The 27,742-nt window shown below is 50.8% G+C and overlaps 1 protein-coding gene across 8 annotated transcripts in view; it reads left to right on the top strand.

The window, feature by feature from the left end:
* The window catches only part of RGS6 (regulator of G protein signaling 6), a 542,558-nt gene extending 524,110 nt beyond the window's left edge, over positions 1-18,448 (top strand). For 4 of the 8 annotated variants that reach the window (XM_066388417.1, XM_066388419.1, XM_066388418.1 and 1 more), the window contains 2 exons: positions 7,262-7,328; positions 15,913-18,448. In XM_066388417.1, coding sequence (XP_066244514.1) covers positions 7,262-7,328; positions 15,913-16,079 — 234 coding nt within the window. In that variant the 3' untranslated portion in view covers positions 16,080-18,448. Of the gene's footprint in view, positions 1-7,261; positions 7,329-15,912 lie in introns of those variants that run through there. The other 4 variants (XM_066388423.1, XM_066388420.1, XM_066388424.1 and 1 more) reach the window with 3 other exon arrangements.
* Positions 18,449-27,742: the final 9,294 nt, after the last annotated feature.

Raw genomic sequence — 27,742 nt, 5'->3', positions numbered from 1 at the left:
CAAAGGCGTGCTCCCCATAGAGTGCCACTTAGAGAAAAAAAACACAGCGGTGACTCAGCCCCCCCACCCGCAGGGACACTCAGGGTGAGCAAGGCTCTGCAGGGCTGCCCCCTGCCTCCTCTCCCCCTGCCCAGGCCCTCTCTGCCCCCCCCCAGACCCCCGTGTGCTGAGCGGTCATGTGAAAACCAAGGTCCTCTGAGGCAGAAAGGCACAGCTGTGTGTTTACAGCCACTGACTCGGATCCAAATCGCGTCCCCTGCCAGTCTCTGCAAGGCAGGCTGGGGGCAAGCTGTGTGCGTGTGCGCCAGGCAGGAAGCTATTTCGGGAGGTGACCTGCAGCCCTTTGCCATAACAGAGCCTTCCTCCCAGCCCCCACTCAGGAAAGACATCCTTCTAGAAGGAGCTCTCACTTTAGAAGTGGCTTAGGGGGTTGTGGGATTTCAGCCTGTTCCCTGTCACTCGTCTAGTCAGACTTCTGACAGCTCCGGGCTCCCATCTGTCCAGTGAGAAGACAGAGAGTGAAGGTGACTCCAGGGCCCTCGGCAGGATGAACAGCAGGAAGGGCAGACCACTTGGGGAAAAGGACGCCCACTTCCACAGAGGACGGAGCCTCCCCTGTCCTGCCAGGGGACAATGGCACCACCCAAGGGGCAGGACAGAGAAACCGCCAGGCATTAGGCTTTGAAACAGCAGGAACCTAGGAAAGGGACACAGCTGCCAAAGTCAAGGTGAGAGAGGAGAGACCCAACTCTGCCTGTGTCCAAACTGGAGAGTTAGAAGTCACAGAGCCCCAGGTCTAAGGACTTCAGAGACTTAGAAGGGAGACCACCTGCCATTCCTTCTAAAATGAGCTCCTGATGAAAACTACTCAGAATCTCCCCCCCCCCCCCGTTTTTTTGTTTTTGTTTTTGTTTTTTTGTATTTTTCTGAAGTTGGAAACGGGAAAAGACAGTCAGACAGACTCCCGCATGTGCCCGACCGGGATCCACCTGGCATGCCCACCAGGGAGCGATGCTCTGCCCATCTGGGGCGTCGCTCTGCCGCAATCAGAGCCATTCTAGTGCCTGAGGCAGAGGCCACAGAGCCATCCTCAGCTCCCGGGGAAACTTTGCTCCAATGGAGCCTTGGCTGCGGGAGGGGAAGAGAGAGACAGAGAGGAAGGAGAGGGGGAGGGGTGGAGAAGCAGACAGGCGCTTCTCCTGTGTGCCCTGGCCGGGAATCGAACCCAGGACTCCTGCACGCCAGGCCGACGCTCTACCACTGAGCCAACCGGCCAGGGCCTAATCTTCCCCTTTTTAAAGCAGCAAATGAGTATCTTTGGTTGTAATTGAGTTTGGGAAGCATAGCATTCTGGGAGGAGGACAGGATACAAATCTGTACATAGGAACAGTCTGTTAAAACGTTGCCATGAAGCAGAATGGTGAATGGGACAATGAGAGGAGCTCAGAGCAGTAGGATTTTCAGGTTGGTGATGTTACCCAAAGGCCAAGGAGGGAAAGGCCCTTGGCTGTCAGTTCAGCAGTTCCTTAATGGACGGGAAGGCAGACAGGGCTGGGAGTGTTGGCCACCCAGCAGTGTAGGGGACACGGGCTGAAATCCCACAACCCCCTAAGCCACTTGGAAAGTGAGAGCTCCTTCTAGAAGGATGTCTTTCCCGAGTGGGGGCTGGGAGGCAGGCTCTGTTACGGCGAAGGGCTGCAGGTCACCTCCCGAAATAGCTTCCTGCCCGGCGCACACGCACACAGCTTGCCCGCAGCCTGCCTCACAGGGGCTGGCAGGGGACGCGGTTTGGATCCGAGTCCATTGCAGTGGCTCTTCCACGGCCCCTAGTCACAGTCAGGGCCTGAGTAATGGTACCACAGCCCCAAACAGGAATGGGCTTTGTTGGTGTAATATTTGGCAGGAACTTTCCACCCCTCCCATCAGCCTGGGTTACTATAGAAGGATAGTGATCATACCTTCATCCTCTGCTTCAGAAAATAGTTATTTGTGACCTGATATTAGTGCAATAAGGTTAAAAATAAAGTCCATTTCTGCCCCTCTCCCCCTCACCTTTAGTCCCTCTATGTTTGCCTGGAATTAGGTGAAGCAATACATCCAACAGTGTCTCAGTGGCTGGTAAGAGGGCACACCCAGTTTCGCCTGACCTGTGGTGGCGCAGTGGATAAAGCGTCGACCTGGAAATGCTGAGGTTGCCGGTTCGAAACCGTGGGCTTGCCTGGTCAAGGCACATAGGGGAGTTGATGCTTCCAGCTCCTCCCCCCTGTCTCTCTCTCCTGTCTCTCTCTGGCCTCTCTAAAATGAATAAATAAAAGTAAAAAAAAAAAAAAGAGGGCACACCCATAGGTCTATGCCGGTGGGAAAGACCGTTCCTGGTTGTGGCCACCAGGGTTCAGCCACAACCCTGGCCTGTCCAACATGCTTTCTGACGACTTGGATGTAGAGACAAATATGCCCTCCCAGTCAAAGACTCCAACCTGGAAGGCATTGCTCATTTCATAGATAATGAAATTATATTTGAAAAGTATCCCCTTGAGGTGGAATGATGGGTCAAAAACAACTAGATAAAACTTAACTAGATAAAATTTATGTTTAAAAAAATAGTAATTCAGTCTCACAACTATAGGATGACATGCGAATTCTTCACTGAAATTCAAGTTAAAAAAACATTCTCGGGTTGTAGTTGACTGCAAGCTTAATATAAGCAAAAGCAGGATGCATTTCGTTTTTTAAAAACAACTTTAAGCTTCGATGACAAACATGACATGGTCAAAAAACAGAGAAGCATTTCACGGCTTCCTGTGTCACTCTAGACCAGTGATTTTCAACCTTTTTTTTTTTTTCATGGCACAAACACACACTAATTACTAAGGTCAGTGCCCCTGACTAAATACAACCATTTTCATCTCATGGCACAAATAAATTAGTTACTAAGGGAGAAGAGGTCAGGGCCCCTTTTTCTTTAGTAATTAGTTTATGAGTGCATGAGAAACAAAGGTTTCTCTGCTCTAGACCACACTGAGTCTTGGTTCTAAGCCTCCACACTCTATCAGGAACTTCCGCAGTCAAGAAGAAGTTCAGAAGGAGTAACTGGGGCATCAGAGAGTGAAGCAGATCAAGTCTAGCCCCTAAGGAGACTCCGTAACCATCGTGAGATGTACTTGTTTGTCTTCCAGAGTGAGCAAGCATTTCTGGATTATTCCAGACAAAGCTAGAACAAAAGGGGAGAAGATATGGGGAGGGTCACTCTACTGAAGCGTAGTCTAACAGTAGCAGCTTCCCAACAGTGGGCTATGCCACCCCGAGGGACAGCGAGCTCCGTGCTCAGGAGCTGAAGGGCCAAGGATGTTGTAGAGCAGGGCTCTGCACGGGGTTCCATCATCTCTTCCAGCTGGGATCCTCCAAGGCAGTAAACCTCCGTTGAATGGATCCTCCCACATTTTATTCTCTGGTTTATAAACAAGCCCTGGGAAAGTAGACTGGATCCTAAGGAGGAAGTTTGCTGAGACTGGAGGGGAGGGATCCTAAAGTCAGATGAGACACTGCCTCGAGGGTGAAAATCTAGGGGACGAAACACAAAGCAAAGGGAGGCTGTCCAGGAGTGGAATTACTGCCCTCCACATCTCATCCTTGCCTGTTTGAGGGTTTTCGTTTCGGGGTGTTGTTTTTTTTAAGCCAACTGCTGCTGCTGCTGCTGCAGCTGAGATCCGGACAACAGGGCTCTCCCCACCCCCCACCCCGAATGCCTGAATGGAGGTCAGTGAGCAGAGGACACAGTGCCCGCTGGCACAGGGAGACTGCCCGGCTGTGGCGCAGTCTGACTGAGCACCGCTGGGTGGGCGTGTGCGCAGGCGCCATGGCTCTGCGTAGGAGAAGGCGTGGCCTGTCGTTACTCCCATCCAGAAAAGGTGTTTTGTTGAAAGCAGAAAAGGTGATAAAGCCAGTTGCAGATTTCAAGTGGGCACGTTGCCACCAAAAGCATCTCTGGCTGGCAAGGAGCAGAACAAACCCCCAAAGCCTTAGACCAAGGGGACACTGCCCTCCCTGGGTCCCCTCTCCTGGGTCCTGACTTAGCGACTCTTCTTCAACCCAACTCAGGGGAAGGGAAGGGCTCTCAGGTCACACGTTCTTCCCAGCAGTCCTGAGGACCAGCCCGATTCAAAAGACACTCTCTCCCCTCTCCCAGGCCTCACCAGGGCTGTCTCAGCTCATCATGGGGTTGTATAATAACGGTGATTATAGCTTTTGGCTTTTTTCCTCTCCTCATCTTTTGCTTTCAAATTCTTTGAGGTCTTTCATTAAACGTGGTAATCCAGATCATGTCAGTAAAGTTTTAGTAAGACATATTTTAAAGCTGAAGAAAACTTCGAGTCAATTGTTACTGTATTCTCTCAAACATCCTTTAAAACTGTCAGGAAAGGATTGGTGCCTGGATCTAAGAAGTAGGGGAAAGAGATGTGGGGGTCCAGGGGACACCCCTACTTTTTCATAGAGTTGGAGAGCCCTTTGCCCCTTCCCCTTGCCTTTCTTATTTACACTGAGAGCAGGGTGCTTCTGAACCCCCATGCCTAATGGGGAAAGATGGACCATTGAGTGAAGATCGAGGGCCTGGCCTTTCCATCATTGCAGATTAAGTTGAGAAATGGAGATGGAGCAGCCAATAAAAAACACAACCCAACCTTGTAATGTGCAGCAAAACCAGCGGGGAAATTCTGATGGGTTCTCTCTCCTAGAGGATGCGGGAAGTTTCCGTACCAGGGCAACCATAATTCTAAATATGTGAAAGAGTCGGTCATTAGCATTTGTGAGTGATAACCACCCAGCGGTCATAGGCTGGATGGAGGTTTCCTTTGTAATGACAGCTGCAGAGCTCATCATTTGCCAGCTCTCAATCATAGCTTTCCTGGGTTGTTTCTAGATCTACAGGGCATTATCAGAAGATCTCCAGGAAGGGGTGCAGGTGGCGGGGGGGTGGCCACCAGAGACCCTAAACTGCCCTTCAGCTGCTTTGCTCAGGTTTGGTGGCAGGGCCCTCTTCTCTCCCATCCTGCCCAGGACCACAGCGAGTGCATCTTGCCCTGGAAGCGGCTCCGATTGGCCCTTCATGGCTGCCTGCCCTGAGCCATCCAGACTCTCCTGAATCTGTCAGTCACCAGCCATGTGGGGTGTGACTGAGCACCACCAACCAGCCGGGGCTAAATATTGTCAAAAACCTGGCAGCGATGTTTCCCCCAACTGTATTCTCAGTCCCTACTGAAGACCCTCTGGCTTTGCCCACTGAAAACAACGCCCCTTTTGCACCCACCAGCATACAGACAGGTGGGCTGAGTTAGAGATGGGCAGCCCTGGTTGAATCCTGTTTCTCCACCTCACATTGTAGTAAGACCCCAGCAGTTACTCACTTGCCTGATGGGTATAACAAAGCCTACCGCCCCGAGTGGCAGTTCGTTGGCTTTTATTTCTTGGAGATGGTTGTTTTGTCTGCATTCATGCTGGGCTTGGCCTGAGAGGTACTTTGCCTCTGCTCCAGCCTCACCACTTAGCTGGGTGACTTGGGCAGCTCAGTTTCCTCCTCTGTGAAGGAGAGAGAAGAGTAAATGATTAAATGGGAAAATATACATAAGGTGCCTAGCACAGTGTTTGTAGTGTGTGTGCTCAAGCATAGTTGTGTTTTTTTTGTATTATTATTTTCATTCTTATGATTATCTGTAGCCCATGCTTAGCTCTTATGACCTTATTTGATTTCCAAGAATATTCTGCAAGGTAGGTATCATGTAGTTCAGGATGGGTGGGTGGGTATCTCTCATCTATGACAATGTGTGCAAAGCACATTTATTTATTACAGTGACCAGCTCAATGAACGACTCGCCAAATACCAGTTATTATTGTGGGTTTATTTTTAAAGTTGATCCAGAGAGCCAGTTTCTCTGTTGTCCCTGGGAATGGAGGGACTGTGGTGCCCAACAAGCCAGCGTCTGCCCTGTGGTCAATTTCCCGGGTCCCCTAAGCACTTCCTGGCAGCTGTGGGAGCTGTGGGCCCCCCCCCCTGTGTGGTGGCAGGAGGTGGAGAGGCCACCTGAATGTTGCATGCAGGATCAGGCATTTGCCCCCCTGTTGAGCTGCAGGACCCCAAGACCCCTCCCCCCTGCTTCCTGATACAGATCAGGAATAGGTCTCCCGTGATAGGAGCATAGAACCCAGTTCTCCTGCTTCCTGATACAGATCAGGAATAGGTCTCCCCATGATAAGAGCATAGAACCCAGTTCTCCTGCTTCCAGATACAGATCAGGAATAGGTCTCCTGTGATAGGAGCATAGAACCCAGTTCTCCTGCTTCCTGATACAGATCAGGAATAGGTCTACCGTGATAGGAGCATAGAACCCAGTTCTCCTGCTTCCAGATACAGATCAGGAATAGGTCTCCCGTGATAGGAGCATAGAACCCAGTTCTCCTGCTTCCTGATACAGATCAGGAATAGGTCTCCCGTGATAGGAGCATAGAACCCAGTTCTTCAGATGCAGCACTCAGCACAGCAGAAGCCTCACTCCCCGGGACCGTCCCCTCCAGCCCTCTGCCAGCCTGGGGCCACCCTGAGCAACATGGCCTCACCAAGCCCACTTGCTCCACCTGCCAGATAGACAAAGGCTTCTGGTTTTGTTTGTTTGTTTGTTTTTTAATTATGAACTACAAGGTGGGGCTGTTGGAGGAGTCAGGAGCAGGTGACAGGGGATGCTTGGAAATCCCAGTAAACCAGACCCCTGGGGTGCACGCTCCTACTGCTTGTAGTATTGACAGAAACAGAAGCTGGGAGGTCATTTCCACTGACACTAATGGCTTTTTCCTGGAGAGAATTCAGGTTTTATATATGTATCTTAAGGTAAATGCTTTCAGTTTGCAGTGTTTGTCAAAGATTGGCATCTTAGGAGCCAGATACTAGAGCTTCTACTACCAATCACATGGGTTGCTTCTGCACCTTGCATGAGATGCTTATGTGAGTGGTTCTGGTGCACACGTACACATGGGCATGTGCACAGCTGTCCACCTGGATGCCTGCGCTACCTGCCTGATGGACGCCTCCGTGTTCAGTGTATGGTATGTCTATAACATACGCTGCAGACCTGCATGTCCTGTGTGCATGGATTGCATGCCTGCTGCAGCTGTGTGCGTGTCTGGGCAGGGGCTCCCCTAAAGCCACAGGTCTTCATGGTTTCAGCTGGATAAGTTATTCTTCACTTCCCTTCCTAAAAACACAATTGCCTAGTGCTGCTGGCGCAGAGTCAGAATGGCCGCTGCATTTCACCCGCGAGGCGGCTTCCTTCCAGCAGTGGGTGAGTGACCCCGGCGTCCGCACTCTCTAACCTCCTCTGGGATCCTTCTGCACAGAAGGTGCTCCAGCAATCTGAAGAGATGGATCTGTTAGTCCGTGGCCTTGTCTCCACCCGCCACTCCTGTTTCACACCCTCGCTCCATGGACAGTCGGCGGCACCCATTTTTTGGTGTCGGCATTTTTCCTGCCCATTTTTTTGCACCCATAGTATTTTCTTTTTAAGAAACAAGAAGCTGAAGGGTCCAGCGATGACACCGAATCCCTTGCCCCAAAGACAGTGTTACAATAGCGTCTTTAGGTCTTGGTCCTTTAACTCACTTCTCCTGGACCCCTAGCAGAAAGGCCCACATCCTTTGAAGATGCTTTTAAATTTGACAGCAGCATCTTTAGGCTTCGTCTCCCAGATCCAGCTTCCACGGCAGACACAGCTCCCATAACCCTTCCTCCGCGGCCCACAGCCAAAGCCCATGGGAAACTCGGCAATCTCACATTCTGTATAGTTGGTTCTAATGGAAGTAAGCAGCTCTGCCTGCCCCTTCATAGGGAAGAAGGCTGGGCAACCACCCAGCCACTGTCCCACAGGGACCAAAAGCATTGCAGCAACACGTGAAAAGGATGTGTAGGGAAGTAGGAAGGTTCTCCATAGCTAGGAATTCCATCAACCCAAGTTTCTATCCAGAGATCTCTTCAAAAATGCCACTTGACCTGCTGCACTTTTCCAGGTTAGAAATACATGTCTGGTAAATGCCCGCCAAACTGCATTCCCGGTGGTAGGGAGGAAAGAGAAAGGAGCCGGCTCTCTTTGCATATGTGTCCGAATGGAGATGGACACTCATGGAAAGATTATGCTTCTGGGTGGTAGGGGGTGGTCAGCATGTTGACCGCCTGTAACTTCAAATCTCTGCCGTGGCAGCTGGCTTAACCAAGGACCCTCCCCCCCAATGGATATGTTTGGGTGAATATGTTTGTGGATGAGACGTGCTTACCTAAGGAGGGTGGATTTAGAGTCCTTGGGAGAACCACACACTGCCAAGCACGTGATTTCTCCTGCTGTCTTGTCCTCTGAACTACTGTGCCACTCACCCCGGTAGCCATAGTCAGGGGTCATTTGAACTTCTTAGTTGGAAAAATGTAGCATCAAGTTGTTGCCAATAGCAACACAACCATGACTCTCTTCCTTTGCATCTTTTGACCTTGCCTAATTTAGAATGAACCAGAAATGAGATGCCAAAGTAGATTTAGGGAGGAGGAGGAGAGGAAGAAGCAGGCACTGCACAGCTACCAGAAGGCACGCTGCTGAGGGACCTGTGAGCAACTGCCCGCCTCCGCTCCACCCCTGAGTCCGACTTGGACTTCCTGCAGGCGGAGCGTAGAAAGAGCACCGGCATTGTTCAGTCGGAACTAGAGGAAGGGGATGCGAGAGATCCGGTAGTAAAAAGGGGGCATTTCTCCTGCACAATGAGAAACAGCAAACAGGAAAGTGGGAGTGCGCGACTTGGAACAGAGGCCGGGGTGTCTGTGCTGGGCACTGTGCCACCAGAGTGGGGCACAGCTGCTGAGGCTTTGTCACTCCTGGCATGCCTGCCGGGTTCCAGATTTGTCCCTGCACTGCTGGAGACCAGGAAGGAAGGTCTCCCGCCACTCACCAAAACTAACAGGCAGAGGCCAGCCTTTGCAGAGAGCCCTGTGAGTGATGAGGATGGTGGGAGACAGGAGTCAGAGATGCTGGGAACAACAGCCAGGGAGGGCTTCCCCAGCCTGGCTGAGACAGCCCAATTTAGGCACTTGGTTCTAGTTGGAGTAAGGCAGTTCTGCCAGCCCCTTTTAGAAAGGTAAACATCACACCTGCCTCTCTCCTCCCCGGAACGGTTGCTATGGGGATCCCAGAGGCATTGGCACCGATAACACAGGGCCACAAACACGAGTGGCGGCTTTACCTGGCCTGTTCGGCAGCCATCACTGGTGTGGTGTGGGTGGACATGGAGGAGTTCTTAGTCCCTGAGCGTTGCCATCTGCCTGCTTTTTTTTAGAGCGATGGTCAAGTGCAAAGCAGAAGGCATAGGGGTCATGAAGGCCAGCCCGCTCGGCTCTGCCACTGACCAGCTGTATGCTCTCAGGCAAGCAGCTCAGGCTCTATTTGAGCCTGTGTCCTCGTCTGTCCAGTGGGGATAATGTAATACCGAAGTGGCAAGGGTGGTGTGGACATTAACACAAGTGTCGGTGACATGTCTAGTGTGCTTGGCACACAATAGCTGCTTAATGTTCAATCACTGGTGACTGTTAGCAGCTTGTCCTTGGCAGCTAACCTGTGTCTCTGTACAGGGACCATCCCCACCCTGCCACCACCAAGGTTTGGGTGAGTTGAAGAGGAGGACACTTGAGAAGGGAGTGTACATGAGATGTTGATGCCACCCTACTGGGCGGGAATAAAAAAATTCAAAGGGACAGTCCTGGGGAGATTAGGGGATAGGCTGGTCCTTTCCAATTTAGTTCAGATAGAAGGGCTGGCAACTCACCTTTTCTAAATTAAAAAAAATGAAAGGAAAAATGAAAAGCACTGATAGTTGACAATACAGGCTAGAGCAAGGTGTCTGAACCCGCTGTGGTCCCAGGGACATCATGTGAGCATTGCTTTCAGAAGTCGTGACAGCCGGCAGATTCCACAGAATGGAAAAACCTGTTTGTTTATGTGGCAAAACTTGGTTGTTTATCACATAATACTATAGGTAAGATGGGTTGGTTGTTGCAGAAGAATCCATTGTTTTTATTTTAATCATAGTCTTTATTTTTTAACAGGTTTAAATGTGCATGAATGTATATTAATTCTTTAGCCTATGAACCTATTTTATTAATTTAATTTTCACCTATCTCTTGATTTTTTTTTTAATTTGGGTGTTACTTTATGTTTGTGGTATCTTACTTTTTAAAAGTCTAATAGAGAATATTTTTAAACCAAATAAAATGCCATTTAGCTCAACATACAGATCAGAAAGCTTAGCAAGTAACATAGACCCCGGGAATGGATCTGGCCACTGGGCTCCTGCCCCTCACTGTTGGAGAGTGAGAAAGCCGGACACAACCGCACCAGCGCCCCACGCTGCTCTGGGCCAGCTGCACTGAGGGTCAGCAGCCTGCGATCGTTGGCTTGTCTCATCACCTGGTTTTCCCATTTCATCAGCCCGCCCTGCCTCACAAAGTCTAATAGAGGGTGACAAGAGATCAAGAGTTGAAAGTTTTTTGAAACTATTCGATATTAAGTATGGATTTTTCTACCATCCCTGCCAGCGTCCCTCAGACTTCTAAACTATCCCGAGCAAGTGGCATTCTCCCCAATTTTAAACATTATTGAGAAAGGAGCCTCCACAGAAGTCCATTATGCTCTCCTTTGAAATTATTTCTTTTGCTTTGCTCAGTAGAGAAGGGGCCCCAGGGGCACCAACCTCCAGGGAAGTCCCCTGATGAAGTTAGGCGGGTCCCTGGCTTCTCTCCCTCCTGCCAAACCCAAGTCAGTGCCCTTACCTCTCCACTTGGCTCATAGGCTCCTGACTTCTCTTCTCAGCACGTTCCCCCAGGGCTGTGATTCCACATCTGCTCATCATTTATAAACTTGAGCGTCATCTACTCCTCAATGACCTTCAGTCTCCTTGGGAGGACAGACAGCTCATCTCTGGGGCCTCCCACTTCTCATCTGCTGAAGTCACTTGGCGAGCCATCTTCAGCAAAACACCATTTTTCATTAGCAAGGATGAAAATGCCTGTGTGTCACAACAGGGTGATTAGTGGAAATCAATGGAGACTAGAAATAGTGTTCCCAATGCATTCCATTGCAAATTCTAGACCCCCTAACAGGAGGACCCGGGCTCCTCCCATCCTGAAGGGAGAGCACTGAATTTAGCTAAAAGGCTCCTGGGACAGCGACTGAAAAAGTAAGGAGTGAAGACTTTCAAAGCGAAATGTGATAACTAGGATTTTTTTTTTCTAATTTATTTCTTTTGAGATAAAACTACGTATAGCAAAAGGAACACATCTGAAATGTATGGGCCAATGAATTTGACAGATGTATGAACCAGTGTAACCTATACCCCATCACCCTGGAAAGTTCTCTCATGCCCCAATCCTGTCAGTTTCATCCTCTCCCCCAGAGGCAACGGCAGTCAAGTTCTATCCCCATAGTGGCGTAGATTTAGACTTGATGGACCCGAGAGCTGTAACTTTGGTCCTAAGTCATCTGGGCAAATCAGCAAGATAGTCCCATCAGCAGCTCAGATGTCTTTTCTCCCCCGTCCCCTTAGCATTGTAAAGGGTCCTGCTTACGCCCATAGTGCTTGGCTTTGCTGCCCCTAATATACCATCTGACCTCAGGGCTACTCACTGAGCCACACAGCCCTTGTCCCAGCCAAAGAGTTTAGCATCAGTCTTCCAGGTAAGTAGTGACAGGTCTTGGGAACCGGATAGTGCATGCTTGTTGACTAGTATCTGCAGGTGCAATGCCCAGAGCCACAGCATGTCAATCAGCATGTTGATTTTCCTTAAAGCACTGCCCAAAAGGAAGCTTATTCCTTTTGTGCCTTTTCTTTTAGAAACAAAGGATTCCATAACCACCTTCTTGCAGGCTTCTAGCCGTCAAGATGGCCACAGAGCTAAAATGATTAGCCAGGGTGGGAATGGAACGTGTGGGTGTTTGCGAGCCCAGCACATGAAACCGAGAAGGATCCCAAATTCCAATGGATTAAACTTTGCCCAAGGTCTTGAAGGTGAAAAGCGCTTTGTCTGTATGCAAAGCTTTGATGTCTCTGGAATGCACCTTCTGCAGCTCAGTCCTCAATCACTGTATATTTTTTCACTTGGACAAAGGCTGCCTGCTAATAGCATTTCCCACCACCTTCAGCTGCTTCGCTCAGCTATGCCAAGGCCTGAGGCTGAGCTGGCTGCAGTTTCCTGGCACCACGATCTGTTCCCAACTGACCGGCACTGAGGAACATCACACATTCAGACCCTGAAAAAACAGGCTCTCCCTGTAACTATGCTAGATGGCAGGCAGAGGCAAAACTACTCCTCCCTTCCTGACCGTTTCCTACACAATCACCCAAACTGGAGGCAGGGACGGAGGCGAAGAGGAGAAGAGAGGGCGTGGGTAGGAGTTCTCTCTCTCTGGGCTGAGCAGGTAGCTCGGGAGCTCCCAGCAAGCCCCTCGCTGCACAGGCCTTGGGGCAGCTCCTCTCGGAACACAGGTAGCCTCTGCTGTCAGATTTCACTTTGATCCCCGGGAACCACAGGAATATCAGTTCTTCAGAAGGGAGGCAGCTGCTGAGCCAGAGTGATTGCAGGATTTCTTCCCCAAAGCCCGAGGCCAGGCATCTAGCTCTGCTTGCGTCCTGCATGAGTAACCACCTTCCAGCCTCATCCGGGAGGTCACTGCACAGAAGACAGATTGCAGCTGGGTTGAGCTGGGCTCACCTCCCCGCCCCCCCCCCCCCAAAGCCAACCCTCACCCTCACGACCTCCTTTAGCAGGAACTGGCATTCGATAAATGCATGAGTGCAGAAGTGGGGAAAGGGAGAGAGAATGCCGAAGAGCACCACCTGGGTTGCTGAGAGGTTGGAACAATCTCAGGGCGTGTTCTCTAGGCCGGCCATCTGCACCCCCTGCCCCTGAAGTCTGGAGAAATAGAAGCAGCGGAGGGGAAGGGGAGGGACAGGATTGATGGGCTGGCCAGAGGTCCTTGGAGTCATAGCAGTGGTGCTAGCTCCAGGATTTAGGCAGGAAGAGATTAATTAGAGCCTCCAAGCCCAGCCCACTCTATAGACATGGGAGTTATGGAGGATGGGGGTCCTCAGGGTCAAATTCAGCTAAAACAAATAGTCACACAACCCTCCAGAAATAGAGTCTCCAACCTCCCTCAGCCCACAGCCCCCTCTCCAGCCAAAATGACCTCACTAATGAGGAAGAAGCTGTAATGAGGGTCTGGGTGCCTGGCGAACCTCACCTTCCTTTGTCTCTGGGCTTTTAACATACCATTGGACAGACTAGTATGCAGAAGCTTCAGTGATTTTTTGTTGTTGTTGTTCACACTTACTAGTTAAATCAGAGCCCCAAATGCTGTGTGTGTGACAAAACTGGAACATATGTATTTGGGGACATAATGTGTAATCTGTGGCCCGGGTGGAGGAGGGATGGAAGTGAGGGGGACGGGGAGCTGGTATTTGGTATATGGGTACCGCAGTGATAAGAAGCACCAAGAGGAGAGAAACATTCCTAGGTGCCTTTCATATGAGCAGGGCTGGACACCAGTAAACGGGGTGGAGAAGGTTGTTACAGCTCTTGAGCCATGGGGTCCCTAGACTCATCAGCCCCATATTTCCCCAGAGAGGACCACACACACGCACACAAAACCATGCTCTCTGCCTTCAGGCCTGCTTTGAGAAGGCACAATCCCAGGTGAACCAACTGAATGACAAATGCCTGGAGCTCCATCCAAGAAAGGGCAGTCAAGGAGAGCCGGCTGAGTGTGCCGTAGCATCCAGGGCCGGAGGGAGCCTCGGACGGTCAGCCTCTGCCTTCTGAGAGCTGGTGTTGCACCGGACCCGCTCTACACAGGGGAGCAGCCGCCCTGCTCTTAGTGGTGTGCAAAGACTGCCACTGTATCCCTCTAGGATTTTTTTTTTTTATCTGATTTTTAAAAATCCTTAGCCTCATATGAATGATGGGGAGATTGTGTGTATGAGTGTATTTTAAGATGGGAAGAAAAAAAATGAAAAGTCTGTCTCACTAGTGAAAATGAGGAGTGAAAGTCATGCTGGCGAAAGGAAGGAGAGAGAGAGCAGGAGGAGGTCGATGCAGACTTCCCAGTAGCTCCTGAGAGCGGTTCCCGTCCTGGACGAGCTCCCATCCACGCCATCACAATCCTCAGAGTCAGGCAGCCACGCCCCTCCACCGAGCCCTCAGCCAGACGACACACGGTGCTGCATCCCGCAAAGTCACAGCCCGTGTCGTTCGTTTGTTAGCTATGCCCATTATCCATCAATTCATCAATCAGCAGGTTTATTGAGTACCCCACCAGGCTTCACAAGCCTGATCAATTTTTTTAATTACATCCAGCTTCCACGCAGCCAAGCCCAGTAAACGCGCTGAGCTCTCACAACCCCCACCCGCCCCGCTTGGAAATGAACAGGAGGAACGTCTGGGCCCTGCAAACGGGGTCGCTCAGTCTGAGGAGCCACTGTGCGCTGCCCTTCGTGGATGGCGATGGTGTCGCCAACTCCCTGTCAATAACAGGCCGGGCTCCAGGTGCTCTCTCAGACACCGTGATCAATCGGCCGGGGTCCAGCCACTCTCTCCTCCAGGCCCCTGTCCGATACCATGGATTTCTGAAGAGGGTAGCGGGATGTAGACACCGTCACCTCCTCCCAGGCATGTGAACAACTGGCCTCTCCCAGGCCTTCTGTGCCTCGTGCACCTGGCCTCCCAGTCCAGTTCATTTTCTTGCTTTTCAGGAAGAACTGCGACAAAGATTTTAAGGGAGGGGCGTGTAGAATTCCTGGTGTGGAGGCCCTCAGTCCTGCAGAGAGGGAGCCGAGGATCTAGAAGACGACAAAAACACGCGGTCCGGGCCCACGGGGAGCCCCTGTTCACCTGTTCTCTGAGCCGCCCACGGCAAATACCACTTTCATTGTCCAGAACTGGGTCATCAAGAGGACCCAGAGGCTGTGTGTCTCGCCTGCACTTCAGACAGGGTGCCTAGGACTTCTGCATTCTCACGACTACTCATTCATTCATTAGTTTCTAACCACCCAGGCCCCTAGCCTGCATCTGTTTGGGTCAGTCCACCCTCCCTGATCTTGCTACTCCCCAATCCACCTTTTCCTTCCTTGCTTGAATAAAATCAAGTTCAGGGATAGCCCACAGGCATTAAGACAGGGGTCCCCAAACTTTTTACACAGGGGACCAGTTCACTGTCCCTCAGACCGTTGGAGGGCCAGACTATAAAAAAAACTATGAACAAATCCCTATGCACACTGCACATATCTTATTTTAAAGTAAAAAAAACAAAATAGGAACAAATTCAATATTTAAAATAAAGAACAAGTAAATTTAAATCAACAAACTGACCAATATTTCAGTGGGAACTATGCTCCTCTCACTGACCACCAATGAAAGAGGTGCCCCTTCCGGAAGTGCGGTGGGGGCCGGATAAATGGCCTCAGGGGGCCACATGTGGCCCGCGGGCCATAGTTTGGGGACCCCTGCATTAAGAGATGCTCTACTTAAGAGTTGAAATGCCTGGTTTGGGGTAAGTAAAATTCTCACACCCCCCAAAAAGAATACCAGCAGCGTACCCTCCCTCCCTCACCTGCCCAGACTCCTGGTTGTTCCAGATGTCTGCAGCTCAGGCTCCCAAACCCAGAGATCAAAGGGGTCGGTTCGCTAAGTTGTTTGGCCTCCATGGCTTGTGCAACAATTAATTCACCTATCTGGCTCTCTGTCTCTGTCCCGTGTGTGTGTGTGTGTGTGTGTGTGTGTGTGTGTGTGTGTGTGTGTGCGCGTGCCTGCACCTGTGCGTGCCTCTCTGTCACCTGTCTCTGCAGGGAAAGTCGCTGGCGGGCAAGCGCCTCACCGGCCTGATGCAGTCGTCCTGACCGTTCCCAGCGCAGGGCCGGGGCCCGAGGACTACGCGGGCGGGCGGCGGCGCTCCACATCCGCAGACAGAGTCTCCGTACGGGGCGACCTGGTCACTGTGAAAGAGAAGGAGTGAGGGCGATGAAGGGTGACCGTGTGGAGACTCAGTGGGTGAATGGGGGGGACCTGAGAGAAAGTCCACAGAGCCTGAGGTTGGCCCAGCAGCGGCCCCTGTTTACAACCCTCCTGTCCTTGTACAGTTGTGCGCCGACACCCCATTCTCTAAGAGGTCCTTGTCCCTAACTCGTTCAGGGGAGAACCACTTGTGGGATGTTCGACCGTCACTTGAGATATATTCTTATCGTCACTCTTCCCACCGTCTGGGGATCATGCCGTCCAGCAAACGCAAGAAGGACCAGCTGGCCCCGAGCACATCCTGTGTTATGCCCCACCCCCGCTGTCTCTCTGGTGCACCCAAAGCCACCACCGCAGTTATTGCCACTGTGTCCCCATAGCCCCCCGCCTCCCCCGTCTTTGTGGCCACCCGCTCTCACGCAACACGTCCTAATCACGTCATCCGCACTGAGCAGGCTCGGGGATCGCTGCAAGTTCTGTCGATCCCCAGAGAGGCCAACTCCTGAAGAGGTCTCCGCGGGCCTGCCGGCTGCCCTCGGCCCCGTCCGGTGTCTCCAGGGCCCAACACCAGAAGGAACACCAGTGGAGATGAAAGAGCTTGTAACTGAACAGGTTCTGACTGTCTCTTTAAAACTTTATAACTTCGGAATTTATTGGTTTTTGCCCCTGTTCCTTGGTTTGTTCCCTCGTGTTTTACTCCAAATAAACATGGCCATGAACTCAGGGGCCCTTGGGATCCTCCCCTCCAGGTAGAAGGCGGAAGGCACAGGGCTGGCAGCCCCCCCCATTGTGGCACCCTGGTGGGCGTGGCCAGGCTCCTGCTGGGCCAGGTTCTAGTGGTGTGTGAAGCTGGAGGGAAGTCTGTGACAGAAGGACCAGGCCGGGGCCAGATGGCCCTCTGACAGCCCAGCAAAGGCACCCGCTGAACAATGCCAGTCGTCAAAGGAAGAGATAGACAGAAACCAACACCTGTGAATACCAGCAAAAGATCCACATTATTCCCTGTGTGTGTGTGTGTGTGTGTGTGTGTGTGTGTGTGTGTGTGTGTCTCAAAATGCCCATCTGCCAACTTGGCTATGAGGTCATGTATGTAGAGCACCGAGTCAGGTGCCTGACGCATAGTAGGTGCTTAGCAAATGGTAGCTACCGCTCTCACCATCGTCATTATCACGGGGCTCCCCTGAACCCACAGCTAGAGCAGTATTAAGCAACGTGTTTCTGAATTCAGACACTCCCCCACCCGCTATGACTATCCTCCTTTGATCTATTTTTGGCCATACGTGAAAAAATCTCCCTTGGGAATATATAAACATCAGACATAGAAACCAAGACGTGATCACTGACATTTCTTTACTCCTATAGATCAGTTCACCAGCTGGTGACCAAAGGCACGTAAGCTCGTTTGCAGACCCTGCCTCTTGGGTGCTCCATGACCTGCCTTTCACCCCCACCCCCATGCCACGCCCCAGGTCTGATTCTGCCAAGCCCTGTTCCCGGAGCACCAGCATCCCAGTGGGGCCACTGTGGGCAGCGGGAGTCTTGGTTACGGTTATGCCCTCGTCTGTTCGTTGACCACCATGCCTCAGTTTCCCCCGCTGGCAGTAGTTGCTCTCTCTTTGAGGTACAAACTAGATGACGTATGTTCAGGTCTCAGGGTGTCTCAAAGGTGGTGTTATAGGTTCCACGCACCCTCAGCACAGAGCCTGGCACTTGGCAGATATGGCTCATAAGTAAAATGAAGGCCTGTTTTTACAGGATCTTTTGAGCATTACTCCCTTCCATCTCCTCTTTTTATCTTGCTTTTCTCCCAGACCTCCCGTTTCAGACCCAAATTGCAGTTAAAGTTCCTCTGTGCACGGCATTGCCCAGAGGAAGCTCCTCCCTGGCGCTGGTCCCCGGGCTGTGCTGACATCATAGGGTATGTGGACCAAGAAAGTTCCAGAACAGCAGGTGCCTCCGTGCCCTCAGCTACCCAGAGCACGGGCCCCGAGGCTTCCTGCTTCTCCCCTGGCAGCGGGCAGGGCAGGGCTGACTTCCTGACCCCCTGGCTTTGATTCCTGAGCACTGCTCGCCTAAGACTTGGCCCGCCGTGGAGGTGATGTAAAGCCTTAAGATAGAGCAGGCGGAAAGCTTCCCAATACCTCTGGGGACATCCAGAGGGGAGGACCGGCCAACAGGCTCAATTGAGTTAAGGGTACTTTAGATGGATTCAAACCCAGAGCAATAACCCTCTCACTTCACCTCCCAGCCAGGCACACTCAGTCCTGTGGCCACTACCATGTGCTCCTAGTAGATCACATCTAACAGCAAAGAGTGGAATGGGGCTGCCCTGCCCAAGGTGGCCAGTCCGAGGTCAGTCTACTGTGCAGACCTTAGGATGAAAATACAGTTGGAAAATCCAGTCTTGGCCAGTTCCTTATTGGGTTTGGTCTACACAGCCAACAATTCAGACCAGATTAGACTTCTGAAGGCAGTTCTGCAACCATGCATGCTCTCCTGCCTCCAGACACTTCCTCAGCTCCCCTGACAGGCACAGTCTCTGGGCTCAGGACTCTTCCCACTAAGGGCCCATGGGCAAGTATGTTGGCAGCCCCATGGCCAAAGCCTCAGGACAGGCTTAGAAGTAACCACCCACCCATCCAGACAGACACAAAGTGTCGGGTATGTGCCCACAAGGGAAGAGAGACTGGAGGTTGGCACAAGTAAATGCCTCGCAGCAGCCGGAGGACCTGCCCTACCAGGGAGGGGGCTCCCGTCCTTCCGGAAAGGAATGCTCTGACCTGCGGGGAAGGCGCTGCTGCAGCCCAGGAGCAGCAGGGCCACGCCCACCAGTGCCAAGGGCAGGCACAGGCCAGCACCCAGGAGGGAACTCTCACCACTCGGAGATGCTTCTTGGACCAGTGAACACCTAGGGACATGTTCCAGGGGCCCGTCCCCTGGCAGGTTGCTGGTGTGCTCAAACTACCTCACCAAGAGAAGGCTGATCCAGGAGCCTGCCCCCCGACGGCCGCTGCTTGTGGGAGCTGACGTTTTTCCTAAAATGCACCCCTCCCGCTGTGCTTCGAACACACGGACTTTAAGAGATACCACTCGGAAGCCTTTCCAGAAGCTGGAAAGGATTGAGGGCTGTTGGTGTTTAGGTCTTACAGAATGTTATCGAAGGGAGGTGTTCCAGCAAGGTCCAGGAGCTAGAAAGCCCTCCTGGAGTGGAGGCGATAACGTGTGACCAGTGTCCAAGGGGTTGGCCGAGTTGAGGATGTAGCAAGGACCATGTTCCGCAGTCCGGTAGTGGCCAAATGAATCCCTGATAACTCACCACGGGACCCTCTGGAGAGAGGCTTGTGCTCATGTAACTATGGCAACAGCAGATGCCAGCAGCCTACTCATTAATACCGCCCGGTGATAGGCATTCCCTGGGCACAACCCAGGGGCCAAAAAGTAGCAACGTAGCAAATGTAGCAATAAAAGGCCCAGGGCCATAAAGGGACAGGGTCCACATGACCCAGCCTCAGTCCTCTTCCCACCCCAACGAGGGCTCCGAGCCGGGGGCTGTCATCTGACTGGGAAGGGAGGCCCTGTCCCCTCCCAGGGCTCCTGGTCTATATTCTCTGCCCACTCACCGCATGATCACAGACACGTCGGAATGGCCTTTTCGTAGTGCATGTGGTTCTTATTAGTTTATTTTTCTGGAATTTGGGGATTGGACCCCAGAACCAAACATGCTGGTACAATCTAAAAATAAATTACTTGAACCCACTATAATCCAGCTAATTTTGTGTGGCTCCTTGGTTTGGGGGATCGCTGGGCAGGATGTACCTGAAAACCTACCACCCATCCCCACCTCCCGCTGCTCGCCCTGCCCCATTAAACACAGGCACGCATGCACACACACCACCTATGAGTGAGGGGAATCACTCCAGGCAGGGTGCCGAGCAGCTCAAGGGAGCCAGATCTCTGGGGTGTGGGACTCATCCTGGTAGCTTGGGACCGTTGCCTCACCAGAGGTCTGAAGCCCTTGGCTCTGCCAGGGTCTCCGTGGCTGGGTGGTCTCTATGCCCCATTGTCTGTGCTCAGCCGCAAAGTCCAGTGGCCTGACGAACAGCAGCAGTGGCCAGATACCACTCCGCTGCTCTTAAATAAAGTCCCAAGATCAAAGTCTGCCGCAAACAGACGGTGCTCCTTACACGGGGTCCTGGTTTCCTGAGCGAGAGTCTCATTTCCCACTAATGCCAAAGCAGTGGGTGTTCAGGAGCCTGAAGTCAGGCTCAAGAGGAGGAAGAGAACACGGTAAAAAGCAAACACGCTACTTCTGTCCCTCTGACAAGGGGGCTGGCACCTAGCAGCTTGCTGCAGTAGCAGAAATTTTGCTCCTGGAAGCAGAAATGACCTCAGAGGCGTGGAAATGACTCTTCAGTCACATCTGCACGGAAGCTAACTTGTCTCGCAACCCCTAGGCCAGCTCCCAGAGCAGGACATCCTGCCCCACAAGGTCAAGGCCAAGGTTACACCTGTCACAACACCTGAAATGTCAGGTCTTCGGTTTATCCCGCTCTCAGGTCCTGGCCCACCACAAAATCACCATGTTTCCCCGTCTTCCTCAATCATGGCCACCACCTCCAGGGAACCTGGAGCTCCTCCTACCCATTCAAGCCATCTGGCTTATTTCCAGAATCTTTGTTTAGCAAGCTGTCACTGTGTACACACACAATCCTGCTAGCCATCAAGAACAGAGATCTGCTTTAGGTCCAGGGTGGAGGTGAGGACTTGAGGCCGCTTTTATAATGCTAAAAGCCGTGCCTATTGAGACTGTCTGAAATCACCCTGTTTTCTCTCTATGCACATGCTTTTGGGGACCTCTAGCATAAAGAGTATGAGTCTGTCCCTTCCCTTGGTGCCAGCTTCCAATTACTCACTGGTCCCAGCCTCCAAGGGACCATCAAGGCCTCTGATGGGCATCTGTGATCCTAGGACCTTTCCTGGGATGTGGCAATCTCCAAACTCTGTGGCTTAGAGAAGCATTCAAGGAGCCCTCTGAGGAGCATGTCTCTACTGGACCACAGAGCTCTCTCAACCCCCCTTCCTGAGCCAAAGCACTCCCATGAATTCCCACCTCTCCTTACTGGGGCTCCTTTAGTGCCTGAGGTGGGAGCCACAGGATCTGTCCCAGACCCCGCACACACAGGGGCAGGCCTCCCTGGCCAAGGAGAGGCTTTGGGGGTGGGGAGGCATAGCTCGGCTTGAGCTCTCCGTTTTGCAGAGCTCCATGTCCCTCAGTGACGTGGGCTTAGTCTCCTGGGAGCCGTGGAGCTAGCCCAGCCAGGACTGGCTTACTTCAGCAGACAAAACCAGCTTCTGAAGGACAGGCTGAGCCACACACCTCAGTCTGAGCACAAGTTTCCTCATTTGTAAAAGAGGAATAAAATTTTGAAATCTTAAGTTTGTTGCAAATTAATACAGAGGGCTTAGCCGCTGCCTGGCACAAAGTAAGTGCTCATGAAACTGTGCTGGGGTTTAGCTACTGTTGTCCCTGAGAGAGGCACTGAGGGGTGGCGAAGGTGGAACACATTTACAAAGCCCCACTGGACAGCTTGCCCCCAAGACCAACCCTGAGTGCCAGCAGGAGTCTGTGGGCTTTATCTGTGTAGGTAGGAGCCTCTCTTGCTATGACAAGCCCTTTGCTTTCCTCTCCCCAGCTGGGGCCTGGTTCCCTTACTGTCTGTCACTTGCACGGCCTCAATCAATAATCCTGCATTAGGCCTCAGTAAACAGCAGAATAGAAGGCCAGGGGCTCCTCCTCCAGACCCTGAATAAGTCTTCACTGTCCATCTATGTGGATTCCCATAGTCTGATATAGCTTCCTGGCTGCTTCACCAGGACTTGGATTCTGAGCTCTTGTTCAAAAACATTACATTTCAGGCCCTGGCCAGGTGGCTCAGTGGACGAAGTATCCTCCAGGCTCACCAAGATCAGGGTTTGATCCCTAGTCAGGGCACGTGTGAGAGGCAACCAATGAGTACATGACTAAATGGAACAACAAGTTAATGCTTCTCTCTCTCTCTCTCTCTTTCTCTCTCTCTCTCTCTTGTTCTCTCTCAAAATCAGTAAGTGGGAAATTTTAAAATAAATAAATAAATAAAAATTACATTCCAGCCCTGGCTGGTTGGCTCAGTGGTAGAGCATTGGCCTGGCGTATGGATGTCCCAGGTTCGATTCCTGGTCAGGGCACACAGGAAAAGCAACCATCTGTTTCTCCACTGCTCCCCCTCCCTCTTCTCTCTCTCTCTCTCTCTCTCTCTCTCTCTCTCTCTCTCTCTCTTCTTCTCCCGCAGGCATGACTTGATTGGTTCAAGTGCATCAGCCCCCGGTGCTGAGGATGGCTCCATGGACCCTCCGCCTCAGGTGCTAAAAATGTATATATATAGCTTGGTTGTAAGCATGGCCCCAGGTGGCAGAGCATTGGCCCCAGACGGGGGTTTCCAAATGCATCTTGTTCAGGGTGGACGCAGGAGTCTGTCTCTCTATCTCCCCTCCTCTCACTTGGAAAAGAAGGGGAAAAAATTACATTCCATTTCAGGCCACTAACTCGAACCTCAGACCTGGGATGGAGGGCTGGGCACAGCCTGGCCTCTCAGAATGTCTCACGCGCTCACAGATAACACGTGTACCTTGTTTCTAAAATGGCCAATCAAATAAATAAAGCCTGTTTAACCTCCTTCTCCCTTCACATCATGGAAAGACTTTGGAGTTGGGCAGGAGTCGGAGGAATCATGGCAGGAAAGTTTAAGAGTGAGACAAGGCCCTGGAATCGTCCCCTGCCTTCTTGCCCTGTGACCCTGCCCTCAGTCAAGACTCTGAATATCATCCCTGAGAGGGAGCTTAGAGATTTTTCTGATCCAATAGTGAATATGGGTGTTTACATGTCGTTTGTTTATTGAGCTATAATTTACATACAGTAAATGTCATCCTTTTTAAATGCAGTGTTATGAATTTTGACCAACTTATACCAAAAATCAGGACAGAGAGTAATGCTACCATCCAAAAGTCACCTGATGTCCCTGTATGGTTAATCCCCTCTCCCTGTCTGCCTGTTCCAGACAGCTATTGATCTATTTTCTGACCCTATCATTCTGCCTTTTTCAAAAAGTCACATAAAGGGAATCACACAGTATGTGGCTTTTTGGGTCTAGCCTCTCTCACTTAACACAGTGCATATTGTTGCACATGTCAGCAATATATTCCTCGATGTTTTGTTTATACACATAAAGAAACTGAGACCCAGGGGAAGGCAGAGAAGAGGTGGAGGAGCAGGGCCTGGAGTCCAGGTCCTCACGACCACCCACCCTTCAGGCCCTTTGGCCACACCCCTTGCATAAAAGGTCATCTTTTTAACCTCCCCAAAATCCATGAACTTCTGTTTGAAAAAGCACAGGACCACAGAATCAGCACTCTGAAAAAAAATGCATGATTAGTCACCTTACAGAAGCTACTAACTGGGAAACAAAGGGAAGCAATGATGCGTAGCAGAGTGAGGCGTTATTTATTGTTAGCAAGGAGTGCTTCGCAGACCCCTACCAGTGACTCTGGAGCTCCCCCACGCTTCCTCCAAACAGATGAACACAGAACAGTGAAGCATTAAAAGCTACCTGGAAGCAAAGTGCTGGAACAGACGCCCGGGGCAGAGGCATCGAGGGCGAAGTGGAGCAGCTGTGAAATCCAGGCCAACAGGAAGAGGCAAGCTGGGGGTTCTCTCAGAGATCTCGAAACCCAGCAGTGGCAAATATTTGGGGTTTCTGAAAGATTATTATATACTCAGAAGTTTAAATATATTTAGTGTATTTCAATGCATCACATTTATTATCTTATTGATCTCCAAAGTGTTCCATTTGGAGCCAGAAAGAACCCCTATTGGTTGGCTCTTGAGTCTTTTAGACCCGACCTTGGCAGTCTTTGATAGGTTCACTGCTACCTGGTAAGACAAGATAATGCAGTATCATCTTGTACATTTCCTGTCTCACACCGAAGTTCCAAGCAAGTGAAGGTCTAATGAATTCTTTGCAATAAAATCAGGGTTTCTATGATGAAGATTTTGGCTATGGAAATGGAGTGTCCCATGCCTCCAGACTATTAGAATTGAAAATCCCTTTAACAATCAACCAGCCTAGAGCCTTCACTCTACAAAATAGAAAACAGAGACCCAGAAATACCGAGTGACTTACTTGAGGTTGCATAGTGCTATGGCAGTGCAAGGGTTAAAGACTAGGTCCCCTGAATCCTGGTCCTTTGTGATTCCCACAGCCCTACGTCTCCTTGTATGTCCACAGCCCACCTAGTCAAGCCCTTCCACTCAAGCCACATCCCAGCCTTTGCTGTGTGTGCTGAAAGGGGGACCAAGAAAGTGGACAATCCCAATTTAAAACCTACTAGAAAGCTACAATAATTGTGATAGTATAAGGATAGACATCTAAATCAATACCTTTATGCTCTACTGATTTTTTTTTAAGGGAGAGGGGGGAAGATAGACTCCCACATGCTCCCCAACCAGGATCCACCCAACAACCCCCATCTGGGGCCTATGCTTAAAGCAACCGAGCTATCCTCAGTGCCCCAGGCCAATGCTTGAACCAATTGAGCTACTTACTGACTGTGGGAGGGGAAGAGGAAGAAAAGGGGGAGAAGGAGAAGCAGATGGTAGCTTCTCCTGTGTGCCCTGACCAGGATCGAACCTGGGATCAAACCTGGGACCAAACCCGGGACATCCATACCCTGGGCCGACACTCTATCCACTGAGCCAAGTGGCTAGGGTCACTCAATTGATTTTTAACAAGAGTACCAAAACAATTTAATGAGGGAAAGAACTGTACAACAAATGGTGCTGGAAATGAAATGAAATTGGACCCCTACCTCACACTATATACAAAATGACCAAAATGTATCAAAGATACTAATATACTATAAAATTCTTAGGAGGAAATATATAGATAAATCTCATGACATTGGATTATGCCAGGGATTGGGAACCTATGGCTCGCGAGTCAGATGTGGCTCTTTTGATGGCTGCATCTGGCTCGTAGACAAATCTTTAATAAAAATTAAAGATATAATAATGTTAAAAATATAAAACATTCTCATGTATTACAATCCATTCATTTCCAACTGCTCATGTTCATGGTTGCAGGTAGCTGGAGCCAATCACAGCTGTCCTCCGGGACAACACCAAATTTTTATTGGATAATGCATAACGTACACGGGTCATTGTATGGCTCTCACGGAATTACATTTTAAAATATGTGGCGTTCATGTTCATGGCTCTCTCAGCCAAAAAGGTTCCCGACCCCTGGATTAGGCAATAGTTTCTCACATATAACAAAAAAAAAAAAAAAATACAAGCAACAACAAAAATAAATTGAACTTTACCAAAATTAAAAACTTTTGTGAAAAAGTGAAAGAAACAGGCTCTGGCCAGTTGGCCAGCATATGGATATCTCAGGTTTGATTTCTGGTCAGGGCACACAGGAAAAATGACCATCTGCTTCTTCACCCTTCTCTCTCTCTCTCTCTCTCTCTCTTTCTTTCTTCTTCTCCCACAGCCATGACTCAATTGCAGCAAGCTGACCCTGGGTGCTGAGGATGGCTTCATGGCCTCACCTTGGATTCTAAAATAGCTTGGTTGCTGAGCAACAGAGCAACAACCCCAGATGGGCAGAGCATTGTCTCATAGTGGGCTTGCCAGGTGGATCCCGCTTAGGGTGCATGTGGGAGTCTGACTCTCTGCCTCCCCACTTCTCACTTAAGAAAAAAATTAAGTGAAACACACAACCCTCAGATTGAGAGAAAATATTTGAGAAATTATAGAGCTGACAGGTACTTGTATCTACAATACAGTCTATAGAGAACTCTTCCTAATAGGGTCAAGATGGCGGCATAGGTAAACGCGGTACTCACACCCTCCCACAACCACATCAAAATCACAGCCACACTGCAGAACAATCATCATTCAGAACCACCTGCAACCTGGCTTAATGGAAGTCCTACAACTAGGGGTTTAAAGAAGCCACATTGAAATGGTAGAAGGGTGGAAAAGGCTGGTTTCACCCACATGTGGCAGATAAAAATCAAGAGGGATATCTCCGCTGTGGAGATCCCCCGTAACTTCTGGCTGTAAAAATCAGCGGAGATTGAGGTTGAGGGAGGCAGAGGGCTGCTAAAATCCTAGGCAGCTCCTCTTAAAGGGCCCATGCATGCACCTACTCAGACTCACTTCCTCTGGGCTCCAGCGCTGGGACAGCAGCTTGAAAGGCACCAGAGACAGTTGGGGAGGAACTAAATTGTCTAGCATCAGAGCAAGAGCTGGAGGGGCAGTTTTCTCTGAGACAGAAGTGTTGGCAGAGGCCATGGTTCCCTCTCTGAGCCTTACCCCAAACAGAGCCGGCAGGCAGGCACCATATCTGAGTCTCCATCAACCTGGGTCACACTGTTCCCCCGCCCTAGTGAATCCTTGAGACTCTGCCCACCCAAAGTGCAGGCCCACCCAAGTTGTTTCCAGTAGCTTTGGCCTGTCTTGGCTCATGCATCAGACTTTCCTAAAATCTCTCAAACAAGCAGCATCTGGACTCAGTGTGCCCCATACCTCTCACTAAGTGGCCCCAGGCCCGGCACTACCAGCAGCTGGCCCTGGTTCTCTGTTTGGCCTTAGCTGGACACCTCCAAGCCCAGCAGAGGTAGCAGCCGTCTGCAGATCACTCCGTAGCTCCTGCCAGGTGGATCCAGGCAGGAAACAGGTGGCAGTGGACCTTGTTCTGCACCTAACGGAAGGCCCCAGAGCCAACACACTGAGTGGACAGCTTCAGACCATGTTGAAGTACCACCCAACCACCTCCACAAGAGACACTCTCAAGAGGCAAACTCAGCAGGCACCAGAGCACTGCTGAAGCCACAGGGCTGCTCTGTGGGGCGGGCCCCTGCACAGCTGATCCTCCAAGGTAGTTGCAGCCAGTCCTTGCAGCAGATTGGCCTGGGGGGGGGGGTAAATCCCTCCCACTGATGTGCCAACAGCAATCAAGGCTTAATTACAACAGGAGGGTGGAAATAACCCAGGTGTCTGTCAACTGATAAATACATAAACAAAATGTGATCCATCCGTATGCTGGAATATTATTTAGCTATAAAAAAGGGGTGAAGTACTGACACAAAGTACGACACTCTCAGGGATGAACCTTGAAAACTTGATAAGTGAAAGAAGTCAGTCCCAAGAGACCATATACTGTGTGGTTTAGATCAGTGGTCCCCAACCCCCGGGCCGCGGACCGGTACCGGTCCGTGGGCCATTTGGTACTGGTCTGCAGTGAAAGAATAAATAACTTACATTATTTCCTCTTTATTTATATTTAAGTGTGAACGATGTTTTATTTTTAAAAAATGACCAGATTCCCTCTGTTACATCCATCTAAGACTCACTCTTGACGCTTGTCTTGGTCACGTGATACATTTATTTATCCGTCCCACCCTAAAGGCCGGTCCGTGAAAATATTTTCTGACATTAAACTGGTCTGTGGCCCGAAAAAGGTTGGGGACCACTGGTTTAGATGGAATTTAGATGGAATGTCCGGAATAAGTCGCTCTAGAGAGACAGGAAGTAGATTAGTGATCGCCCAGGGCTGGGAAGGG

This window comes from Saccopteryx leptura, chromosome 6, assembly GCF_036850995.1.
Source record: "Saccopteryx leptura isolate mSacLep1 chromosome 6, mSacLep1_pri_phased_curated, whole genome shotgun sequence".
In the NCBI taxonomy this organism is placed as follows: Eukaryota; Metazoa; Chordata; class Mammalia; order Chiroptera; family Emballonuridae; genus Saccopteryx; species Saccopteryx leptura.
This window is presented reverse-complemented; position numbering and strand designations above follow the sequence as displayed.